Genomic DNA, 19,983 nt, shown 5'->3' with positions numbered 1-19,983 from the left:
TCCCCCCCCCCCCTTCACATCCTTTAGTCCAAACAGTGACTGGCAGCAGCCCCACACACCTGCTCATGTATCTGAGTATGACCCAACGAGCTGACTGACAGATCTGACAACTACTTGGCCTCCTTCAATCCTACTGTACTCTTTCTGTCTTTCTCCTTCTCTCTCTCTACGTCTCTCATTTGTCTTGACCTGGAGAGGAGCCAGGAGGACAGTTAGGGAGCCAGGAGGACAGTTAGGGAGCCAGGAGGACAGTGCGGGAGGGACGAGGAGAATGAGGGACCAGACAGATGAGGCTTAACTCCCCCTCTCACTTTTCTGTGTGCTGTCAACAGGAAGTGGGAATCACCGCTACTTCATGGGTTACCTGTTCTTCCTGCTCTGCATGATCAGCTGGATGATCTACGGCTGTATCTGCTGTGAGTGGAACACCCCAACCCACCACACCTCATTCTATTACCCCAACCCACCACACCTCGTTCTATTACACCACCCCACCACACCTCGTTCTATTACCCCAACCCACCACACCTCATTCTATTACCCCAACCCACCACACCTCATTCTATTACCCCAACCCACCACACCTCGTTCTATTACCCCAACCCACCACACCTCGTTCTATTAAATAAATTTGATTTGATTTGATATTACACCACCCCACCACACCTCGTTCTATTACCCCAACCCACCACACCTCGTTCTATTACCCCAACCCACCACACCTCGTTCTATTACACCACCCCACCACACCTCGTTCTATTACCCCAACCCACCACACCTCGTTCTATTACACCACCCCACCACACCTCCTTCTATTACCCCACCCCACCACACCTCCTTCTATTACCCCACCCCACCACACCTCCTTCTATTACCCCACCCCACCACACCTCCTTCTATTACCCCACCCCACCACACCTCCTTCTATTACCCCACCCCACCACACCTCCTTCTATTACACCACCCCACCACACCTCGTTCTATTACACCACCCCACCACACCTCGTTCTATTACACCACCCCACCACACCTCCTTCTATTACCCCAACCCACCACACCTCGTTCTATTACACCACCCCACCACACCTCGTTCTATTACCCCAACCCACCACACCTCGTTCTATTACACCACCCCACCACACCTCCTTCTATTACCCCAACCCACCACACCTCCTTCTATTACACCACCCCACCACACCTCGTTCTATTACACCACCCCACCACACCTCTCGTTCTAGTTACACCACCCCACCACACCTCGTTCTATTACACCACCCCACCACACCTCTCGTTCTAGTTACACCACCCCACCACACCTCTCGTTCTAGTTACACCACCCCACCACACCTCTCGTTCTAGTTACACCACCCACCACACCTCGTTCTATTACACCACCCCACCACACCTCGTTCTATTACACCACCCCACCACACCTCCTATTACCCCAACCCACCACACCTCCTTCTATTACCCCACCCCACCACACCTCCTTCTATTACCCCACCACACCTCCTTCTATTACCCCACCCCACCACACCTCCTTCTATTACACCACCCCACCACACCTCCTTCTATTACACCACCCCACCACACCTCGTTCTATTACACCACCCCACCACACCTCCTTCTATTACCCCAACCCACCACACCTCGTTCTATTACCCCAACCCACCACACCTCGTTCTATTACACCACCCCACCACACCTCGTTCTATTACCCCAACCCACCACACCTCGTTCTATTACACCACCCCACCACACCTCCTTCTATTACCCCACCCCACCACACCTCCTTCTATTACCCCAACCCACCACACCTCGTTCTATTACCCCACCCCACCACACCTCCTTCTATTACACCACCCCACCACACCTCCTTCTATTACACCACCCCACCACACCTCGTTCTATTACACCACCCCACCACACCTCCTTCTATTACCCCAACCCACCACACCTCGTTCTATTACCCCAACCCACCACACCTCCTTCTATTACCCCAACCCACCACACCTCCTTCTATTACCCCAACCCACCACACCTCGTTCTATTACACCACCCCACCACACCTCGTTCTATTACACCACCCCACCACACCTCCTTCTATTACACCACCCCACCACACCTCCTTCTATTACACCACCCCACCACACCTCTCGTTCTAGTTACACCACCCCACCACACCTCGTTCTATTACACCACCCCACCACACCTCCTATTACCCCAACCCACCACACCTCCTTCTATTACCCCAACCCACCACACCTCCTTCTATTACCCCACCCCACCACACCTCCTTCTATTACCCCACCCCACCACACCTCGTTCTATTACCCCAACCCACCACACCTCCTTCTATTACCCCAACCCACCACACCTCCTTCTATTACCCCAACCCACCACACCTCCTTCTATTACCCCACCCCACCACACCTCCTTCTATTACCCCACCCCACCACACCTCCTTCTATTACACCCCCCCACCACACCTCGTTCTATTACCCCACCCCACCACACCTCCTTCTATTACACCCCCCCACCACACCTCCTTCTATTACACCACCCCACCACACCTCCTTCTATTACCCCACCCCACCACACCTCGTTCTATTACACCACCCCACCACACCTCGTTCTATTACACCACCCCACCACACCTCGTTCTATTACACCACCCCACCACACCTCGTTCTATTACACCACCCCACCACACCTCGTTCTATTACACCACCCCACCACACCTCGTTCTATTACACCACCCCACCACACCTCGTTCTATTACACCACCCCACCACACCTCGTTCTATTACACCACCCCACCACACCTCGTTCTATTACACCACCCCACCACACCTCGTTCTATTACACCACCCCACCACACCTCCTTCTATTACACCACCCCACCACACCTCGTTCTATTACCCCAACCCACCACACCTCGTTCTATTACACCACCCCACCACACCTCCTTCTATTACCCCACCCCACCACACCTCCTTCTATTACCCCAACCCACCACACCTCGTTCTATTACACCACCCCACCACACCTCTCGTTCTAGTTACACCACCCCACCACACCTCGTTCTATTACACCACCCCACCACACCTCTCGTTCTAGTTACACCACCCCACCACACCTCGTTCTATTACACCACCCCACCACACCTCTCGTTCTAGTTACACCACCCCACCACACCTCGTTCTATTACACCACCCCACCACACCTCTCGTTCTAGTTACACCACCCCACCACACCTCTCGTTCTAGTTACACCACCCCACCACACCTCGTTCTATTACACCACCCCACCACAGCTCTCGTTCTAGTTACACCACCTCACCACAGCTCTCGTTCTAGTTACACACCATGATTTCTTTATGCAATTCTACAGCTGTAAACAACCTAGCTTTATACAGGATGTTTGGCTGCACCCCTGCCCAGTCATGTGAAATCCATAGATTAGGCCTTTAATGAATTTATTTCAATTGACTGATTTGCTTCTCTGAACTGTAACTCAGTAAAATCTTAGATATTATTTTGCTATCTAACAATTTCAATCTCTCTATTGGTTATGGTACACCACATTTTGGTTAATACTTTAATTTGTCCATTAATCCAATTATTTGTGCTGTTATTTCATTTCTATAAACTTGTAATATAACCCTTTCAATCATAGACAACCTATGTAATCACTCATACACTTGGCAATCATAGACTGCAGGATCAGGTTTAGCTAGATGGTTTAATCGTCAGTCCTACTCGATCACCCTAGGGTTGTTCCCTAACCTCTCTGCCTCTCTACCCAGACTGGAGGATCCACTGCGCCACCAACTACACCAAGGATGGTTTCTGGCTGTACCTGACGCAGATCGCCTCCTGCTCTCCCTGGATGTTCTGGATGTTCCTCAACAGTGTGTTCCACTTCATGTGGGTGGCTGTGCTGATCATGTGCCAGCTCTACCAGGTTAGAGACCATTGGTTGGTTGTATGTTTAACCTGCATTTAGCCAGGTGAGATAAGTAAAGTAAGCCTGGTCTCAGCTGGAACCACCCATAGGACAGGAGCCTATATCCTGTTTAGAATCAGAATTGTCCATGGGATGCATTTACATCCTTGACCCTCATCTTGACCCTTCGTTGTGATGCCATAGACAGGTCCATTTTTATTACATTTATTTTGTACAACTATTTGTGACATTGTGTTCTACGTGTGTCCGCCCCTCTTCCAGATTGCTGGTCTGGGAATCACCACAAACGAGAGGATGAACGCCAGGAGATACAAGCACTTTAAAGTAACGGCCACTTCCATCGAGAGCCCCTTCAAGTGAGTACCAGCCCTCCCTTCAGGGGCCTCTGCCAATCTGTGTCCTCCTACCCAGAAATACTGACCTGATCCTGGGTCAGTACGGGACAATGTTGCCTTTTAATGGTTTTTATTCCCTCAATTTTGACTGTTTCAGTAATGGTAACAATGGGTACATTCTGGTGCTTACTTAAAGGGATAGTTCATCCAATCTACGGGCCTGTTTCCCAGGCACAGATGAAGCCTAGTCCAGCACTAGGCCTAATTTGTGTCTGGGAAACGGGCCCTATATAACGGGTCCTAAACGACATCGTAACCGCCATCGATAAGAAACATTACTGTGCTGCCGTATTCATTGACCTGGCCAAAGCTTTTGACTCTGTTAATCACCACTTCCTCATCGGCAGACTTAGTAGCCTTGGTTTCTCAAACGATTGCGTCACCTGGTTCACCAACTACTTCTCTGACAGAGTTCAGTGTGTCAAATCGGAGGGCCTACTGTCTGGACCTCTGGCAGTCTCTATGGGGGTACCACAGGGTTCAATTCTTGGGCCAACTCTTTTCTCTGTATACATAAATGATGTCGCTCTTGCTGCTGGTGAATCTCTGATCCACCTCTACGCAGACGACACCATTCTGTATACTTCTGGCCCTTCTTTGGACACTGTGTTAACAACCCTCCAGACGAGCTTCAATGCCATTCAACTCTCCTTCCGTGGTCTCCAACTGCTCCTAAACACAAGTAAAACTAAATGCATGCTCTTCAACCGATCGCTGCCTGCACCTGCCCGCCCATCCAGCATAACTTCTCTGGACGGTTCTAACTTAGAATTTGTGGACAACTACAAATACCTAGGTGTCTGGTTAGACTGTAAACTCTCCTTCCAGACTCACATCAATCATCTCCAATCCAAAGTGAAATCTAGAATTGGCTTCCTATTTCGCAACAAAGCATCCTTCACTCATGCTGCCAAACATACCCTCGTAAAACTGACCATCCTACCAATCCTCGACTTCGGCGATGTCATTTACAAAATAGCCTCCAATACCCTACTCAACAAGCTGGATGCAGTCTATCACAGTGCCATCCGTTTTGTCACCAAAGCCCCATATACAACCCACCACTGCGACCTGTATGCTCTCATTGGCTGGCCTTCACTTCATAATCGTCGCCAAACACATTGGCTCCAGGTCATCTACAAGACCCTGCTAGGTAAAGTCCCCCCTTATCTCCGCTCACTGGTCACCATAGCAGCACCCACCTGTAGCACGCGCTCCAGCAGGTATATCTCTCTGGTCACCCCTAAAGCCAACTCCTCCTTTGGTCGTCTCTCCTTCCAGTTCTCAGCTGCCAATGACTGGAATGAACTACAAAAATCTCTAAAACTGGAAACACTTATCTCCCTCACTAGCTTTAAGCACCAGCTGTCAGAGCAGCTCACAGATCTCTGCACCTGTACATAGCCCATCTTTAATTGAGCCCAAACTACTACCTTTTCAACCTACTGTATTTATTTATTTTATTTATTTTGCTCCTTTGCACCATATTATTTATATTTTAACTTTTAACTTTCTTCAAACTACAAATCTACCATTCCAGTGTTTTTCTTGCCATACTTTATTTACTTTGCCACCATGGCATTTTTTTGCCTTTACCTCCCTTATCTCACATCATTTGCTCACATTGTATATAGTCTTATTTTTTTCTACTGCATCATTGATTGTATGTTGTTTTACTCCATGTGTAACTCTGTGTTTTTGTATGTTGTCGAACTGCTTTGCTTTATCTTGGCCAGGTCGCAATTGTAAATGAGAACTTGTTCTCAACTTGCCTACCTGGTTAAATAAAGGTGAAATAAATAAAAAAAATAAAAAATGTTTGGGTGAAATGAATGTTACCTTGAGTTGTCTATGTAGGCCAGTACTGACATAATCCACGATAATCCGTTGTTTACTTTTGCTACAGGCAGTAGCTAGCATGATTTAGCATCGTCCCCCGAATTCCTGTTTGCTAATATTCCCCTGATATTAGCAAAGCTGCACTACCTACCAAAACTTAACCTGATACACAATGTGTAGTACTTGTATCAGTGGATCCGATCCCTAACACATGTAGAAGTAGTTATTAGGTCAAGATGTCAACATTTTAATTTCTCTCCCTCTCTGCAGTCACGGGTGTGTACGGAACCTCATAGACTTCTTTGAGATTCGCTGCTGTGGCCTGATCCGGCCCAAGGCGATAGACTGGACCACACAGTACACAATCGAGTACGACCAGACGTCCGGGTCGGGCTACCAGCTGGTGTAGAGGAGAGGTGGAGCGACGGTGTCTAGAGGGGGAGGGGGTTCCCCAGGGTTCAATATCGGAGCCAGGCTGTTCTCTGGAGCACTCCCCTCAGACCTCCTTCCTCACCGATTCAGACTGAGAGAACCAGCCAGGAACTAGCATGCTGTTACGGGACACCACCATAAGACCAACACCTACTACTAGTCTATATGAAACCACCTCCATTACTGTACCCACCATGACCTCCGAGCCCCTCCTGGGGGGGCCTTCTCCTCTGCTGGTCCCCCCTCGTCTCTCCTGCCCATGGACGGTGCACCGCTGCCAGACGCGGCAGGGAGAGAGGCAGAGGAGAATATAAAAATAAGGAATATTTGTTTGCTGTACTAGTCATTAAGCTGTGGTGAAGGCAGTACGGTTGACGGCAGTATCATTTTTCTCCCTTTTTGGTTTATTTTCCCATTTCATTTTTAGATACATTTTTCACATCAATTTTTTTTTATCAGCCATCTTATTGCCCTGCAGATTTTTCTTTTGTCTTTCAGTTTTTTATTGTTGCTCAAAACTCTATTGTTCCTTTTAGAACTGTGGTGGCTAGGGAGACTGAGGAAGGAAGGCCTTTTAAGGAAGAAGTTGGTTCTTAATAAGCAGGATTTGATAAGAGATGGTTACTATTGCATGGTCATGTACTGTCGTTCAAGTCTTTGAGCAAGTTACCCTAAGGATTGCTTAGAATTGCCAAAGTTGTTAAACTTGTCAGTATGTCATAAAATGGCATTTGCAATCATTGGGGGGGTCTATTCCCAGTGGTCTCTTTCACAAGGTATTGAAGGTGCAGACAGGAGCGACATCCTACTTATAATGTGATGCAAGCATATTTATTTTAACTCTATTTATAGATCAAATGATGTTATTGTACCATCTTATTTTAAATTTGTTTTTTTTATCAAGAAAACATTAGCTAATAAATCGTATATGGATGTCTGACATGGTGCCCTGAGACCTTCACTAGAAAAGTAGGCACACACACACACTAATATAAGAGTAGTGTTAATGAGAGATCAACTAGAGTCAGGGGAAGATGAGGCCATTCCATCCCAGACTGAATGGATGGTTCTGGGAGTTTACAACAAAGGTTCATTCCATGTGTGTATTCTTATTTTATTTTTGGAGGGGGGTCCTTTTGTTTGTTTGCCTGCCTATGGCAATGCACTGATCACCTTTTTTGTTTCCGGTCTCGCCGTTACTGAAGAAATACAGGCGTACTCCCCCCGCACACTTCAATGTTTACCGATTGAAGGAGCTTGGGCCCAATGAGAAAAAGGTGTATATAGCCCGAGACCTGCCCCTTCCTCTGGGTTCTCATCTGTTATTGGTCATTACATTTCCCGCTAGTTGTCTCTACGCAGCACAAGGACGGACTGAAATGTAAAATATGTCCATCTGTACATAAACCATGTAGTTTTCTTGGTGAGTGATTTTATTTTGTCAGTTGAAGCTGCTCCTTTTAAAACGTTGATTTCATCCAATCAGATGGAAGAGAGAACTCCCCGATCATAATCCAATTGTATGACTGTAGCTTTTAGTGATGTCCGACACTGCTGTCTAAAGGCATTTTAACCCTGCAAACTACACTGCATGTGTGGTGCTTGGACATTGGGATGTCGCCATACTGTTGCCTCACACACACACCCCCCCCCTCGCCATCCAAGCTGCCCAGTGATAGCCATGTGTCTGTATATAGTGAATGTTCAGTATTTACAAGTACTTTCTTCGGTATGTTCGCTTTTGTTTTTTAAATCCAGTGTGTTTATCTTTAGTGCAAGTCCTCTTTCTCGGTCTGCAGGCACCAGATATCAAGTCTGGTCCAGCCTGCTGAAGTGTAATATTTTAATGTTCCATGCTGGCGGTTGGATTATACTCGAAGTAAAGGTTTTTTCTATGTCATAATGCTGGGTTTGTTACACCACTGGATGTACAAGCTGTAAAGCAAGAGAAATAATGACAGTATTTTTTTCTAAACTGAAATCCAGCATAACATTGAGAGGTATGAAGCATGGATTTAGACATCACATCGTTGTTTGTATCCCCTTATGACGTCAGAGCACGGGACGCACCATTGAGGCAATCTCAATTTTTGAAGTACATTTTCTATTTTAACAGTTGGCAAACTGCCACCTGGAGTGTGTTGTTTGAATAGGTACAGTATAAACGCCACGGTTGGCGATTTACCACCACCTGCAGGTATGGGGTGTTTGCCCACGAGTATAATTCATTGGTGGTGACCTGGATGGAATTATGCGACCCTTCCTTAAACTATAGGAAGTCACACCCAGTTGACTACTTCAAAATGGTGAAAGTCCTCAATGGCGCTGCCTGTGCTAAAACAGGCTTTTGGTCACTAGAGTCCTCTATGGTATTAAAAGGTCTACCATCTTGTGGGGTCATGTCAACATCAGTGAGGGACACAGTGGGTCATTTTGCAGGCTCACCTACTGCTGCGTATATCTAAAAGGAGCTCAGCGATCATCATAAACAACCTACAGGTGTAGAGCTCATCCAGGTTCTGTTCCAGAGAAATATTCACACTAGCCTGAGTGCCACTGTTTGTACACATGCCAATTCCTTGTCACTCATTGTCATGCCAAACATGTTTGACTTGACAATGAGGAATGGAGTTGTCAAGAGCACAGATGGATCTGGGATCAGGCTTTTCACACCGGCTCTTCCAACAAATGTCATTTTCCCCCAGCTGCCACCATGTGAAAAGCACATGATCATCTACAGTGCCTCTCCGCCTTCTTCAGGACATCACCGTAACCCTGCTTCAGATGTTAATATATTGGGCATGGTTCAATTTTAATGGCTTTAATAATAAAATACATTCAAATGTGAAAATACACATTTGTGTTGCTCTCCTGTGTTTTCTTTTAAGGCTAAATGTGTTCTGATTATAGCTATCAAAACATGTCGGTTTTGAAGTTCAGCTCTTCCCCCATGTATCTGCAAGGAATATTTCATACTAAAGTTGTTTTTTGGAATAGCTTTTTATTTATTATATAATGTATATTTGTAAATCCTCTCTTATGGCCCTCCCCCCAGCCTTTAAACAACGAAGCATAGGCACAGCGGTTTTCACTGTCAGAAATGCATCGTCTTGAGGGTGGTCATCATTGGGCATGCACCAGAGCTCCAGCTCCCTGGCCATAACCAAATCCTTTGGGACCAAAGTTCTTTGCGTAACATTCTGGGGACAAAGAAAACAATGAGTATGGAAATGCTGATGCATCCTAAAACATGTCACTTTACGTCGGTCAAAGGGTGATTGCAATGGAGAAAGCTGTGTTAAATACAACACTGGTGAAAAGTAACCTTGCAATGGACTATGTTTCCCTGTGAGCTCTCTTTCTGATCCAATGAGGAGTGAATACTTAAGTTATCAAACGGCACAAAACGAGCCTGATCTCAATGCTGCGTGGGCGCTACATTAAAAGCCAACTGATCAATCTGCCAGTTGGCTCTGGGTCCCTGTACATACTCGGGTTTGACAAAACGTTTGTGATACAAGTTGATCTGCACTCATGATTACACAGCTGTTGTGGATATAACGGCTCAATGGTTTTGTATGACAGTTCTTACATGGTATTACAACTGAGTCAGATTAGCTGGATAAGTTGGGTGTTTACAGGGTCTAAGATTTCCCCTTTAAGCTTCAATAAAAGAAACCCTAAGTGCTGTGTGTGTGTGTGTGTGTGTGTGTGTGTGTGTGTATGGGACTGTGTGCGTGGTGGATTTGGAATGTTTAGGGCATCGTGACTTGAATTCTAGCGGTCAGATTTCCAGGTGACATGGAAAGGGTAACAAACACTTAAACAGGCTTAAAGTCCGGAGCCTTCTATCCTAACCCCAGGCACACAAACACAGCTAGAATACATGGCCTCCAATACCCTCTGCTAATAGTATAATGCTCCTGGTTTTGTTTTGCAGTGCTTTTATGTAACATCTAGTTCTTGTGCCTCAGGTATAATCATGTAATCTGCCTATGGTGGGTGGGGTTCCTTCGCTCTGGTGACTGCCCCGGGGTGAAGTGTCATCTAGGTACAGATCTACGGTCAGCTTTCCCTCCCCCAATCCTAAACCTGAACCAAGATCAGCTTCACCCTACACTGGTGACCATGCAGGCCCAAGCCTGAAAGGGAATCTAGAAACCCGATGTCTCACCTTTGCAGTAGATCTCTCCATCTTTCTCTGTCTGGGTGGTAGACTCCAGGCTCTTCCCACACTTGGCACACCGAAAGCAGTTCTTATGCCATGGCTGTTAAGATGAGATAATACTTTATTCATTACTGGGGAATGATATAATTGACAGGAATGTGTGCATTGAGGACAGATTCCAAAGCTTTTCATTCTCCAGCAGTATACTACACATGTACAAATCATTCAGGCATTGTTCTAACATCTGGACACCAGATCTGATTATCAAAGGATTCCTATTGTGTTGCCATAATCCTTCACATACTGTACATTTCCTCTCACTGTGAGCCGCAGAATGCAGCGTAACACTAGTTAAAGTCAAGCTAAAATTACATCAGCCTGCCATGACGTGATGGCCTACATCTGCCTGAATTCCCCCCAGTCAGTCAGTCAGCACTGCAGACTTCTACACCAGCTGCCTGGAAACCAGGCCTCCAAATCCAGAGTTTATGAAAAAGCTTAAGCCAGAAACATTTCTGATTTCTGTCTTATGAATTTCCTGCCGTGAATCCATCCAATTGGCCCCTTGCAATAGTAAACTCACCTGTTTTCAATCAATGGTGGTCACTACAGTTGGCTCAACCTTAACTCCCTGCTCCACTTACTCTACGTCCCCCCCCCGCTCACCTTGCCTGCCCCCACGATCTTCTCCGCAGCGTACACGGACTCCCCACACCGGCCACACTTATCCGAGCCCCCGAACTTCTGGGCGAATTTGGAGGGGTTGGTGTTGGGTTTGTGACACTGGGTCCTGAAGGTGTACACAAACAAACAGCATTAGAGAAGTTAGGGGAACAGATCCCCTCTGGTTCTTTATAGAACGCACCAGGCCCCTCTCGTCCCCAGGACCAAGGAGTCAGGCTTGGGTAGGCGCTGGGTAAACTCTGGGACCCTGGAGCGCTCCCTAACGAAGGGGAACCGCCTGCCCCAAAGTCCCTGAATAGGAGGCTTTGTGTCGGGGACAGTGTGGAGAGAAGAGGGTCAGCAGGGCTGCCCAGGAGCCGGTGGTTAGGTTACATAAATGGGGCCCTTTCATAACAACAACCACCTGACGCCAGACTGGGTAAACAGCCCTGTGTGTACAGTAGATGAGTTTACTGGCCATTACCACGGCTCTGACTGACTGACTGACTGGGAGGTTACTGGCCATTACCACGGCTCTGACTGACTGACTGGGAGAATACTGGCCATTACCACGGCTCTGACTGACTGGGAGGTTACTGGCCATTACCACGGCTCTGACTGACTGACTGGGAGGTTACTGGCCATTACCATGGCTCTGACTGACTGACTGGGAGGTTACTGGCCATTACCACGGCTCTGACTGACTGGGAGGTTACTGGCCATTACCACGGCTCTGACTGACTGACTGGGAGGTTACTGGCCATTACCACGGCTCTGACTGACTGGGAGGTTACTGGCCATTACCACGACTCTGACTGACTGACTGGGAGGTTACTGGCCATTACCACGGCTCTGACTGACTGACTGGGAGGTTACTGGCCATTACCACGGCTCTGACTGACTGACTGGGAGGTTACTGGCCATTACCACGACTCTGACTGACTGACTGGGAGGCTACTGGCCATTACCACGGCTCTGACTGACTTACTGACTGGGAGGTTACTGGCCATTACCACGGCTCTGACTGACTGGGAGGTTACTGGCCATTACCACGACTCTGACTGACTGACTGGGAGGTTACTGGCCATTACCACGGCTCTGACTGACTGACTGGGAGGTTATTGGCCATTACCACGGCTCTGACTGACTGACTGGGAGGTTATTGGCCATTACCACGGCTCTGACTGACTGACTGGGAGGTTACTGGCCATTACCACGGCTCTGACTGACTGGGAGGTTATTGGCCATTACCACGGCTCTGACTGACTGACTGGGAGGTTATTGGCCATTACCACGGCTCTGACTGACTGACTGGGAGGTTACTGGCCATTACCACGACTCTGACTGACTGACTGGGAGGTTACTGGCCATTACCACGGCTCTGACTGACTGACTGGGAGGTTACTGGCCATTACCACGGCTCTGACTGACTGGGAGGTTACTGGCCATTACCACGACTCTGACTGACTGACTGGGAGGCTACTGGCCATTACCACGGCTCTGACTGACTTACTGACTGGGAGGTTACTGGCCATTACCACGGCTCTGACTGACTGGGAGGTTACTGGCCATTACCACGACTCTGACTGACTGACTGGGAGGTTACTGGCCATTACCACGGCTCTGACTGACTGACTGGGAGGTTATTGGCCATTACCACGGCTCTGACTGACTGACTGGGAGGTTACTGGCCATTACCACGGCTCTGACTGGGAGGTTACTGGCCATTACCACGGCTCTGACTGACTGACTGGGAGGTTACCGGCCATTACCACGGCTCTGACTGACTGACTGGGAGGTTACCGGCCATTACCACGGCTCTGACTGACTGACTGGGAGGTTACCGGCCATTACCACGGCTCTGACTGACTGACTGGTAGGTTACCGGCCATTACCACGGCTCTGACTGACTGACTGGTAGGTTACCGGCCATTACCACGGCTCTGACTGACTGGTAGGTTACTGGCCATTACCACGACTCTGACTGACTGACTGGGAGGATACTGGCCATTACCACGGCTCTGACTGACTGGGAGGTTACTGGCCATTACCACAGCTCTGACTGACTGACTGGTAGGTTACTGGCCATTACCATGGCTCTGACTGACTGACTGGGAGGTTACCGGCCATTACCACGGCTCTGACTGACTGACTGGGAGGTTACTGGCCATTACCACGGCTCTGACTGACTGACTGGGAGTTTACTGGCCATTACCACGGCTCTGACTATCAGGTTATTCCCAGGTCTCGTAGAAAGAGTGTCATGCTGCAATATGAGTCTGGGCCCATATTCAAAAAGCATTTCAGATTAGGAGTGCTGATCTAGGATCACGTCCTCTCTGTCCATGTCATCTTGTTCATTATGATCTAAAAGGGAAATCTGATCCTAGCTCAGTACACCTATGTTTATGTGTTCTAAATACAAACCCTGATTACAGTACTCTAAGTGTCTATATACGTTTATAGTTGTTTGTTTATAGTTTATTTTGACAGATGTGTATGCGCTCTAGTCTAATGTATCCTAGGCTGAACTCTGGAAGTTTACACAGTATTCCTCAGATGATCAGGGAACCATTTGGATAACTGTTGAGCAATTGTGTGTCAGTGAAAATGCACATCAGAACCAATGATTAATAATAAAAGAACAATCGCATCAGGTCTAATCCGACGGCTGGGTTTCCCTTTGTAGTCATTTAGCAGATGCTCTTAGCCAGAGCGACTTACAGGAGCAATTAGGGTTAAGTGCCTTGCTCAAGGACACATTTACCTAGTCGGCTCGGGTATTTGAACCAGCAACCTTTCGGTTAATGGCCCAGTGCTCTTAACCGCTAGGCTTTCGCCGCCCACATAATCCGTGACAGAATACAATTTCATTGTAACTTGATTTACCATACAACCACACAGTAACCAATAAACAGAAGAGAGGAATATGGTGTAGGGCGAAGTTGCCCCTAGATGCTGATCTTGGGTCAGTTTTGCATTTCCCCCACTAATGGTTAAGGTTAGGATTGGGGGAGGGGAAGCTGATCCTAGATCTGTACCAAGGGGAAACTCCACCCCCAGAGCTTTGTATATACTACACACGTACTCCTCTGGTTTGATCCCCAGTCTCTCTCCACGGTCCATGCTGAGTGTCCCAGCTCCCTGACCGTAGCCGTAGCCCTTGGGGCCGTACTTCTTGCCATAGCAGGACTTGCAGTAGATCTCAGTGTCGTGGATGGCCACATTGTTGCTGTCTAAACCCTTTCTGCAGACCACTGGATAGGAAGGAAAAATAAAGCTGTCTGAACAACACATTGCATTGTAACTGGAGGGATACTGAATTGTCACAAGTTTCCCTAAAAATATGTTAATTCCTCAATGGTGGATTTAGTTTCTAAATGGGATATTATCCCTCATTCCAGGAAGGAGGAGGGGGAGAAAAGAGAGCGCCACAGTGTGCATCACAGCAGCAAGATCAGTGACCTGTTGCCACAACAAAATGCAACCAGTGAAGAACAAACACCATTGTAAATACAACCCATATTTTTTATTTTGCACTTTGTGCAAATAGTTCTAGTTACATCATGTGACATCTGAAATGTCTATTCATATGGAACTTTGAGTAATGTTTACTATTTGATTATTTCACTTTTGTTTATCTAACTTGGTTTAGTAATGTAAACATGTTTCTCATCCCAATAAAGCCTGTTGAATTGAAATGAAATAAGAGAGAGTGAGAAAGGGACAGAGAGCATTTTAACTAAGAGCATTCATTCAGATTGTGTCCTACTTTAATCCAATTAACTGCATCAGGTGCAATCTGAATCAACACAGTCCTTTTGTCCCCACTACCATCCCCCTCAGGCCAGGGTCAGGGTTCTCAAAGCATCCTGTATGAATTGACTACAGGTGAAATAGTATGGGGGCTTCCGGTTTGAGTATGTAGGAGAAAGGTGTTCCCGCACACATTTACCTGAAACTACAATTCACCTTTAACTCCAGATTAAATCATTTTCATTTACAATGTTTAAGACAGTATATTATTTTATCTCTCACAACTTAGACTTCCTGTACAAGCAAGAGCAATGTATAACTACCATTGCTACCTAAACTACCACTGTATAACTACCATTGCTACCTAAACTACCACTGTATAACTACCATTGCTACCTAAACTACCACTGTATAACTACCATTGCTACCTAAACTACCACTGTATAACTACCATTGCTACCTAAACTACCACTGTATAACTACCATTGCTACCTAAATTACCACTGTATAACTACCATTACTACCTAAACTACCACTGTATAACTACCATTTGATAAATGGCATCTAAATAGTGTGGTTCATTTACTATGATAAGGAGTTCAGCAAAACTGGAGGTAGGTGCATTATTAATGCATATATAGTGCACTACCCTATGACCCCTGGTCAGAAGTAATGCACTATGTAGGGAATATGGTGCCATTTGGGACACACATATTGGCTCCCACTGCTCATTAACTCATCTATAGGTCTGCCTGCTCTAAACAAAGCCAGTTTTGTAAGGACCCCACAAAAATACTTCATTTCTGGGACAGATTGTTTTTGCGCTTGCTTTGATGGCAGAGTGCTCATCCACAGCATGCGCTCTGTGTGTACACTCCAGTTAAGGTCCCCAAAACGTCTTCTTTACTGAGAAGGAGGGGCACACACACCATCTCAGATGGCTAGCAGGACCATGTCCACTTACTATTTACTGAGCTATGGGATGAGATGAGAAACACAATGCATTGTGCATGATACATTGCATAGATTGGTGAACTTCAGTTTGACCCCTATCATAACTTCCTCAAAGTATAGTTCCTTTCTCATGGTTCCCATTCATATTAAAGTGACAGAAAAGACCATTCAAGATGGAGGTTGACTCCGTGGGTTCACATGCCCTGTCCAGACACCATCTAGTCCCTTCAAATTCTAATCTGGACCTCGAAGCCAGTTCCACTACTTTTGTTCATTATTTCCTCTAATCAAGGACTGATTTAGACCTGGGAAAGCAGGGCTGTGTTCACACAGGCACTCCAATTCTATTTTTTTTTACCAATCAGATCAGCTCAGAAAAATAACTGATGCGATTGGTCAAAAGACCAATTACTGGAAAAAACATCAGAATTGAGCTGCCTGTGTAAACGCAGCCCAGGTGGGCGCAATTCATTGTCAGGTAGAACAGAAAAGCAGCAGGAGTCTGGACCTCGTAGGGTCAGATTGTAATACCCCTGCTCTAGTCTAACCACTACACACTTGTAGATCTGATCTGAAATTATTGATTGGGATAGGTTTAAGCAATAAGGTGAAACTTCCACCTGGCCTATCTGGAAGAAAGGTAGAATGACAACCATATTTCTGCGGCTGCTTAAATCTGTCCAATCCTTTCAGAGCTCCACAATTGTCTGGGGCTTGTTTCTTGACAGGGACAAAGTGGACTAACAGGGCCACCACGTTCAGTAGCCAAACATTGTCGAATATTGCAGATAGAACGTTCCAAAATGTTGCATCCTACTGAACGCACCCCAGTTAGGCTGATCCAACACTGAGGAGAGAAAATGAGGTCGCACTCACTGCACAGGAAGCAGCATTTGTGGAAGCTCTTCCCATCACACTGCACCTCCTCGGCATGGTACACCGTCCCCTGGCATGCACCACACTTGTTACCTCCTCCCCAGTTTGGCATGTTGGTGCTGTTGGAGAGAAACATGTGCAGAGGGGATGAGAGACATGATGTGAGACTTAAAAGAAGTTTCCCCTAGGTACAGAACTAGGATCAGTTTCCCCTCCCCCAATCCTAACCTTAACCATTAGTGGGGAAATTGACCCAAGATCACAGTCTAGGGGCAACTTCAGCCTACTCCGAAAGGAGAAACAGAGGAAAACAAACATAAGCAAGGTTTGAAATGTTTTAGTCAAATGTTATCCGTTTGGGCTTCTAGCGGTCAATTTGCTGTCTACAAATGATTTGTAATTATGTTCCGGCTCCCTGACCATCTGCTCAAGAAAATAAATTGGACCGCGACTGAATTTAGTTGAATATCCCTGGCCTACAGGGAGAAGGTCTGTGACCTGGCAGTGTGGTACCAGGACAACAACCTCTCCCTCAATATCAGCAAGACAAAGTAGCTGATCGTGGACTACAGGAAATGGAGGGCGAGCACGCCCCCATCCACAGGGCTGTAGTGGAGCGGGTCGACACAGGACAACACACCTCTTCCCCCCAGGAGGCTGAAAAGATTCGTCATGGGCCCTCAGATACTCAAAAGGTTCTACAGCTGCACCATTTAGAGCATCTTGACTGGCTGCATCACCGCTCCGTATGGCAACGGCTTAGCATCCGACTGCAAGGCGCTACAGAGGGTAGTGCGTTCGAGCTGCCTGCCACCCAGGACATCTATACCAGGCGGTGTCAGTGGAAGGCCCTAAAGATTGTCAAAGAGTCCAGCCACCCAAGTCATAGAATGTTCTCTTTTCTACCGCACAGCAAGCGGTACCAATGCACCAATTCTGGAACCAACAGGACCCTGAACAGCTTCTACCCCAAAGCCATAGAACTGCTATATAGTTAGTCCGGGTGGGTATTAGTTAACTATTTAACTATCTGCATTGACCCATTTGCACCAACTGTTTTGACTAATCACATACGCTGCTGTTATTGTTTATTATCTACCCTATAGTCACTTTATCTCACCTATATGAACATATCTACCTCAATTACCTCATACCCCTGCACATCGACTCGGTACTGGTACCGCGTGTAACGTTATATAGCCAAGTTATCGTTACTCATTGTGTATTTATTCCTTATTATTTAGTTATTCATTCTCTTTTCTCTCTGCATTGTTGGGGAAGGCCCGTAAGTAAACATTTCACTGTTAGTCTACACATGTTTACGAAGCATGTGGCAAATACTATTTCATTTGATTTAACCATTTGTATTTCTGTTGATAAATCTCATCAGATGTTGCCTAACCCAAGATCCTGAAAGACAGACAGTACAGGAAACTGCTACAGTATAGATCATTTACCAGGCTAAACAGGTGTCAATTTATTTGGAAAAGTTTAATCAATGGTCCAACTGAAATATGCACCAGCCACTTGTCTGAGCCAAGACTATAGTAAAACTCTATGCAACAAACTAGTTATTTCACCTGATCGACATATCGTCGACCCAATCTATCTGGAGAATCCAACTGTTTCACCTAAATAAATCCCCCTCGTGCCACCAATATGGATTCAGCTCTGCTGTATAGATAAACAATGTACCGACCTGTATTTGTTGTGGGAGAATCCTTCAATTTTATCCCAGCGTATCGACGTCGTGTCCTTTGCGGACTCAACAAACTACTCTGTTCAGTTGTTTTGGAGGGGGGAGTGGTTTAGCCAGGCAGTGGAGGAGAGTTTTACTCTTTCATTGCTTTTAACAAAACATGTCAGAAATATAGCATATAAAGAATACCAGTCATTAGACCTGTCTGAGTTAAGCCAGATATATGTTTTAATTGGAATGCATGCAGGAAACCATAAGGGTTAGAGGTGGTGTGTTGCAGTGTCCTAGTCATAGTCTGCAGAAATTACAGCTCTAATTAAGTATACCACGGGTATGAAAAAACATGTCTTTTACTGCAATAATCACCTTGCTAACCAGTTTATAACAGCAATAAGGCACCTCGGGGTTTTGTGGTTTATCCAGGCACTCAGCGTTGGCCTTAAGAACATCCCTTAGCCATGGTATATTGGCCATATATCACACCCCGTCGAGTCTTATTGCTATTATAAACTGGTTAGCAACGTAATTATTGCAGTAAAAATGAATGTTTTGTCATATCTGTGGTATATGGCTCTCACATAAAAAACACCATATTCAGTGACATAGCCTCATCAGTTTCATTTGGAAATGGTGTCCTATGATTGGTTGAAAATGTCATCCAATAGAATAGTAAGTCACATGAGTAGATCATGCATTGTAAAGATGTGATCATCTGCATAGACCTGTGCAGAATGTATATATCTGCAATATACCACTACACTGTTGTGTACTGTAGCTGAGTTTGAATGGACGGGAAACTGTCAGAATCCTACATGGATATCTATGGTGGCAAGGCTGAATGTCGGAATGTTAGAAGCCACCGATGTTCAAATATCAAGTTTCCCACATCATTATGGAAGCTTCATCATGGGAACAGAAAAGTGACAGGCACAGAGGCATCTCACAGGGAGTATGCTCTTCAGATAAGGAGGATCCTACAGACAGCCTAGATAGAAACACACAGGCCTTTCAAACAGATACCAGTCTGCACACACTCACAGGCAGACAGTCCCTCCCTCTCTGCACCCACAACAAGGCTATAACTCAACTTTTGTTTTAGGGACTCTGTACTTTAAATGTTCCTGCAGCAACCAAGTAGTACTGGGTCGTGCCTCTGTGGATGAGTTCACATGGTATTGGGTGAAGTTGCCTGTAGACACTGATCTTTGTTCAGTGTGTAATTTCCCATAAAC

General features: G+C 46.3%; 2 protein-coding genes across 3 annotated transcripts in view; one reads left to right on the top strand and one right to left on the bottom strand.

Annotated features, from left to right (window-relative positions):
- Positions 1 to 9,490, top strand: part of LOC115180389 (palmitoyltransferase ZDHHC17-like) — a 58,616-nt gene extending 49,126 nt beyond the window's left edge. For both annotated transcript variants that reach the window (XM_029742445.1, XM_029742444.1), the window contains exons 14-17: positions 333 to 416; positions 3,809 to 3,966; positions 4,231 to 4,325; positions 6,474 to 9,490. In XM_029742445.1, the coding sequence (XP_029598305.1) occupies positions 333 to 416; positions 3,809 to 3,966; positions 4,231 to 4,325; positions 6,474 to 6,612 (476 nt within the window). In that variant the 3' untranslated portion in view covers positions 6,613 to 9,490. The remainder of the gene's footprint in view (positions 1 to 332; positions 417 to 3,808; positions 3,967 to 4,230; positions 4,326 to 6,473) is intronic.
- A 126-nt stretch (positions 9,491 to 9,616) lies between these two features.
- Positions 9,617 to 18,842, bottom strand: LOC115180390 (cysteine and glycine-rich protein 2-like). The gene is made up of 6 exons (XM_029742446.1): positions 18,752 to 18,842; positions 17,053 to 17,171; positions 14,555 to 14,723; positions 11,470 to 11,593; positions 10,810 to 10,903; positions 9,617 to 9,835 (listed from the first exon to the last, which is right to left on the bottom strand). Exons 2-6 carry the CDS (start codon positions 17,162 to 17,164, stop codon positions 9,759 to 9,761), a joined length of 576 nt encoding a protein of 191 aa, XP_029598306.1. The 5' UTR covers positions 17,165 to 17,171; positions 18,752 to 18,842; the 3' UTR covers positions 9,617 to 9,758.
- Positions 18,843 to 19,983: the final 1,141 nt, after the last annotated feature.

The sequence above is a fragment of the Salmo trutta genome, chromosome 40 (genome assembly GCF_901001165.1).
Source record: "Salmo trutta chromosome 40, fSalTru1.1, whole genome shotgun sequence".
In the NCBI taxonomy this organism is placed as follows: Eukaryota; Metazoa; Chordata; class Actinopteri; order Salmoniformes; family Salmonidae; genus Salmo; species Salmo trutta.
The sequence above is the reverse complement of the archived record's forward strand: the minus strand, read 5'-3'. Positions and strand labels throughout refer to the sequence as shown.

Excerpts from the sequence above, each read along its gene's own strand:
- LOC115180390 (XM_029742446.1), bottom strand. The coding sequence starts at position 17,164 with ATGCCAAACTGGGGAGGAGGTAACAAGTGTGGTGCATGCCAGGGGACG. Across the intron at positions 14,724-17,052 it reads CAAATGCTGCTTCCTGTGCA|TGGTCTGCAGAAAGGGTTTA; the intron begins GTGAGTGCGACC and ends CTTCCTATCCAG. Across the intron at positions 9,836-10,809 it reads TGGAGAGATCTACTGCAAAG|AATGTTACGCAAAGAACTTT; the intron begins GTGAGACATCGG and ends CTTTGTCCCCAG.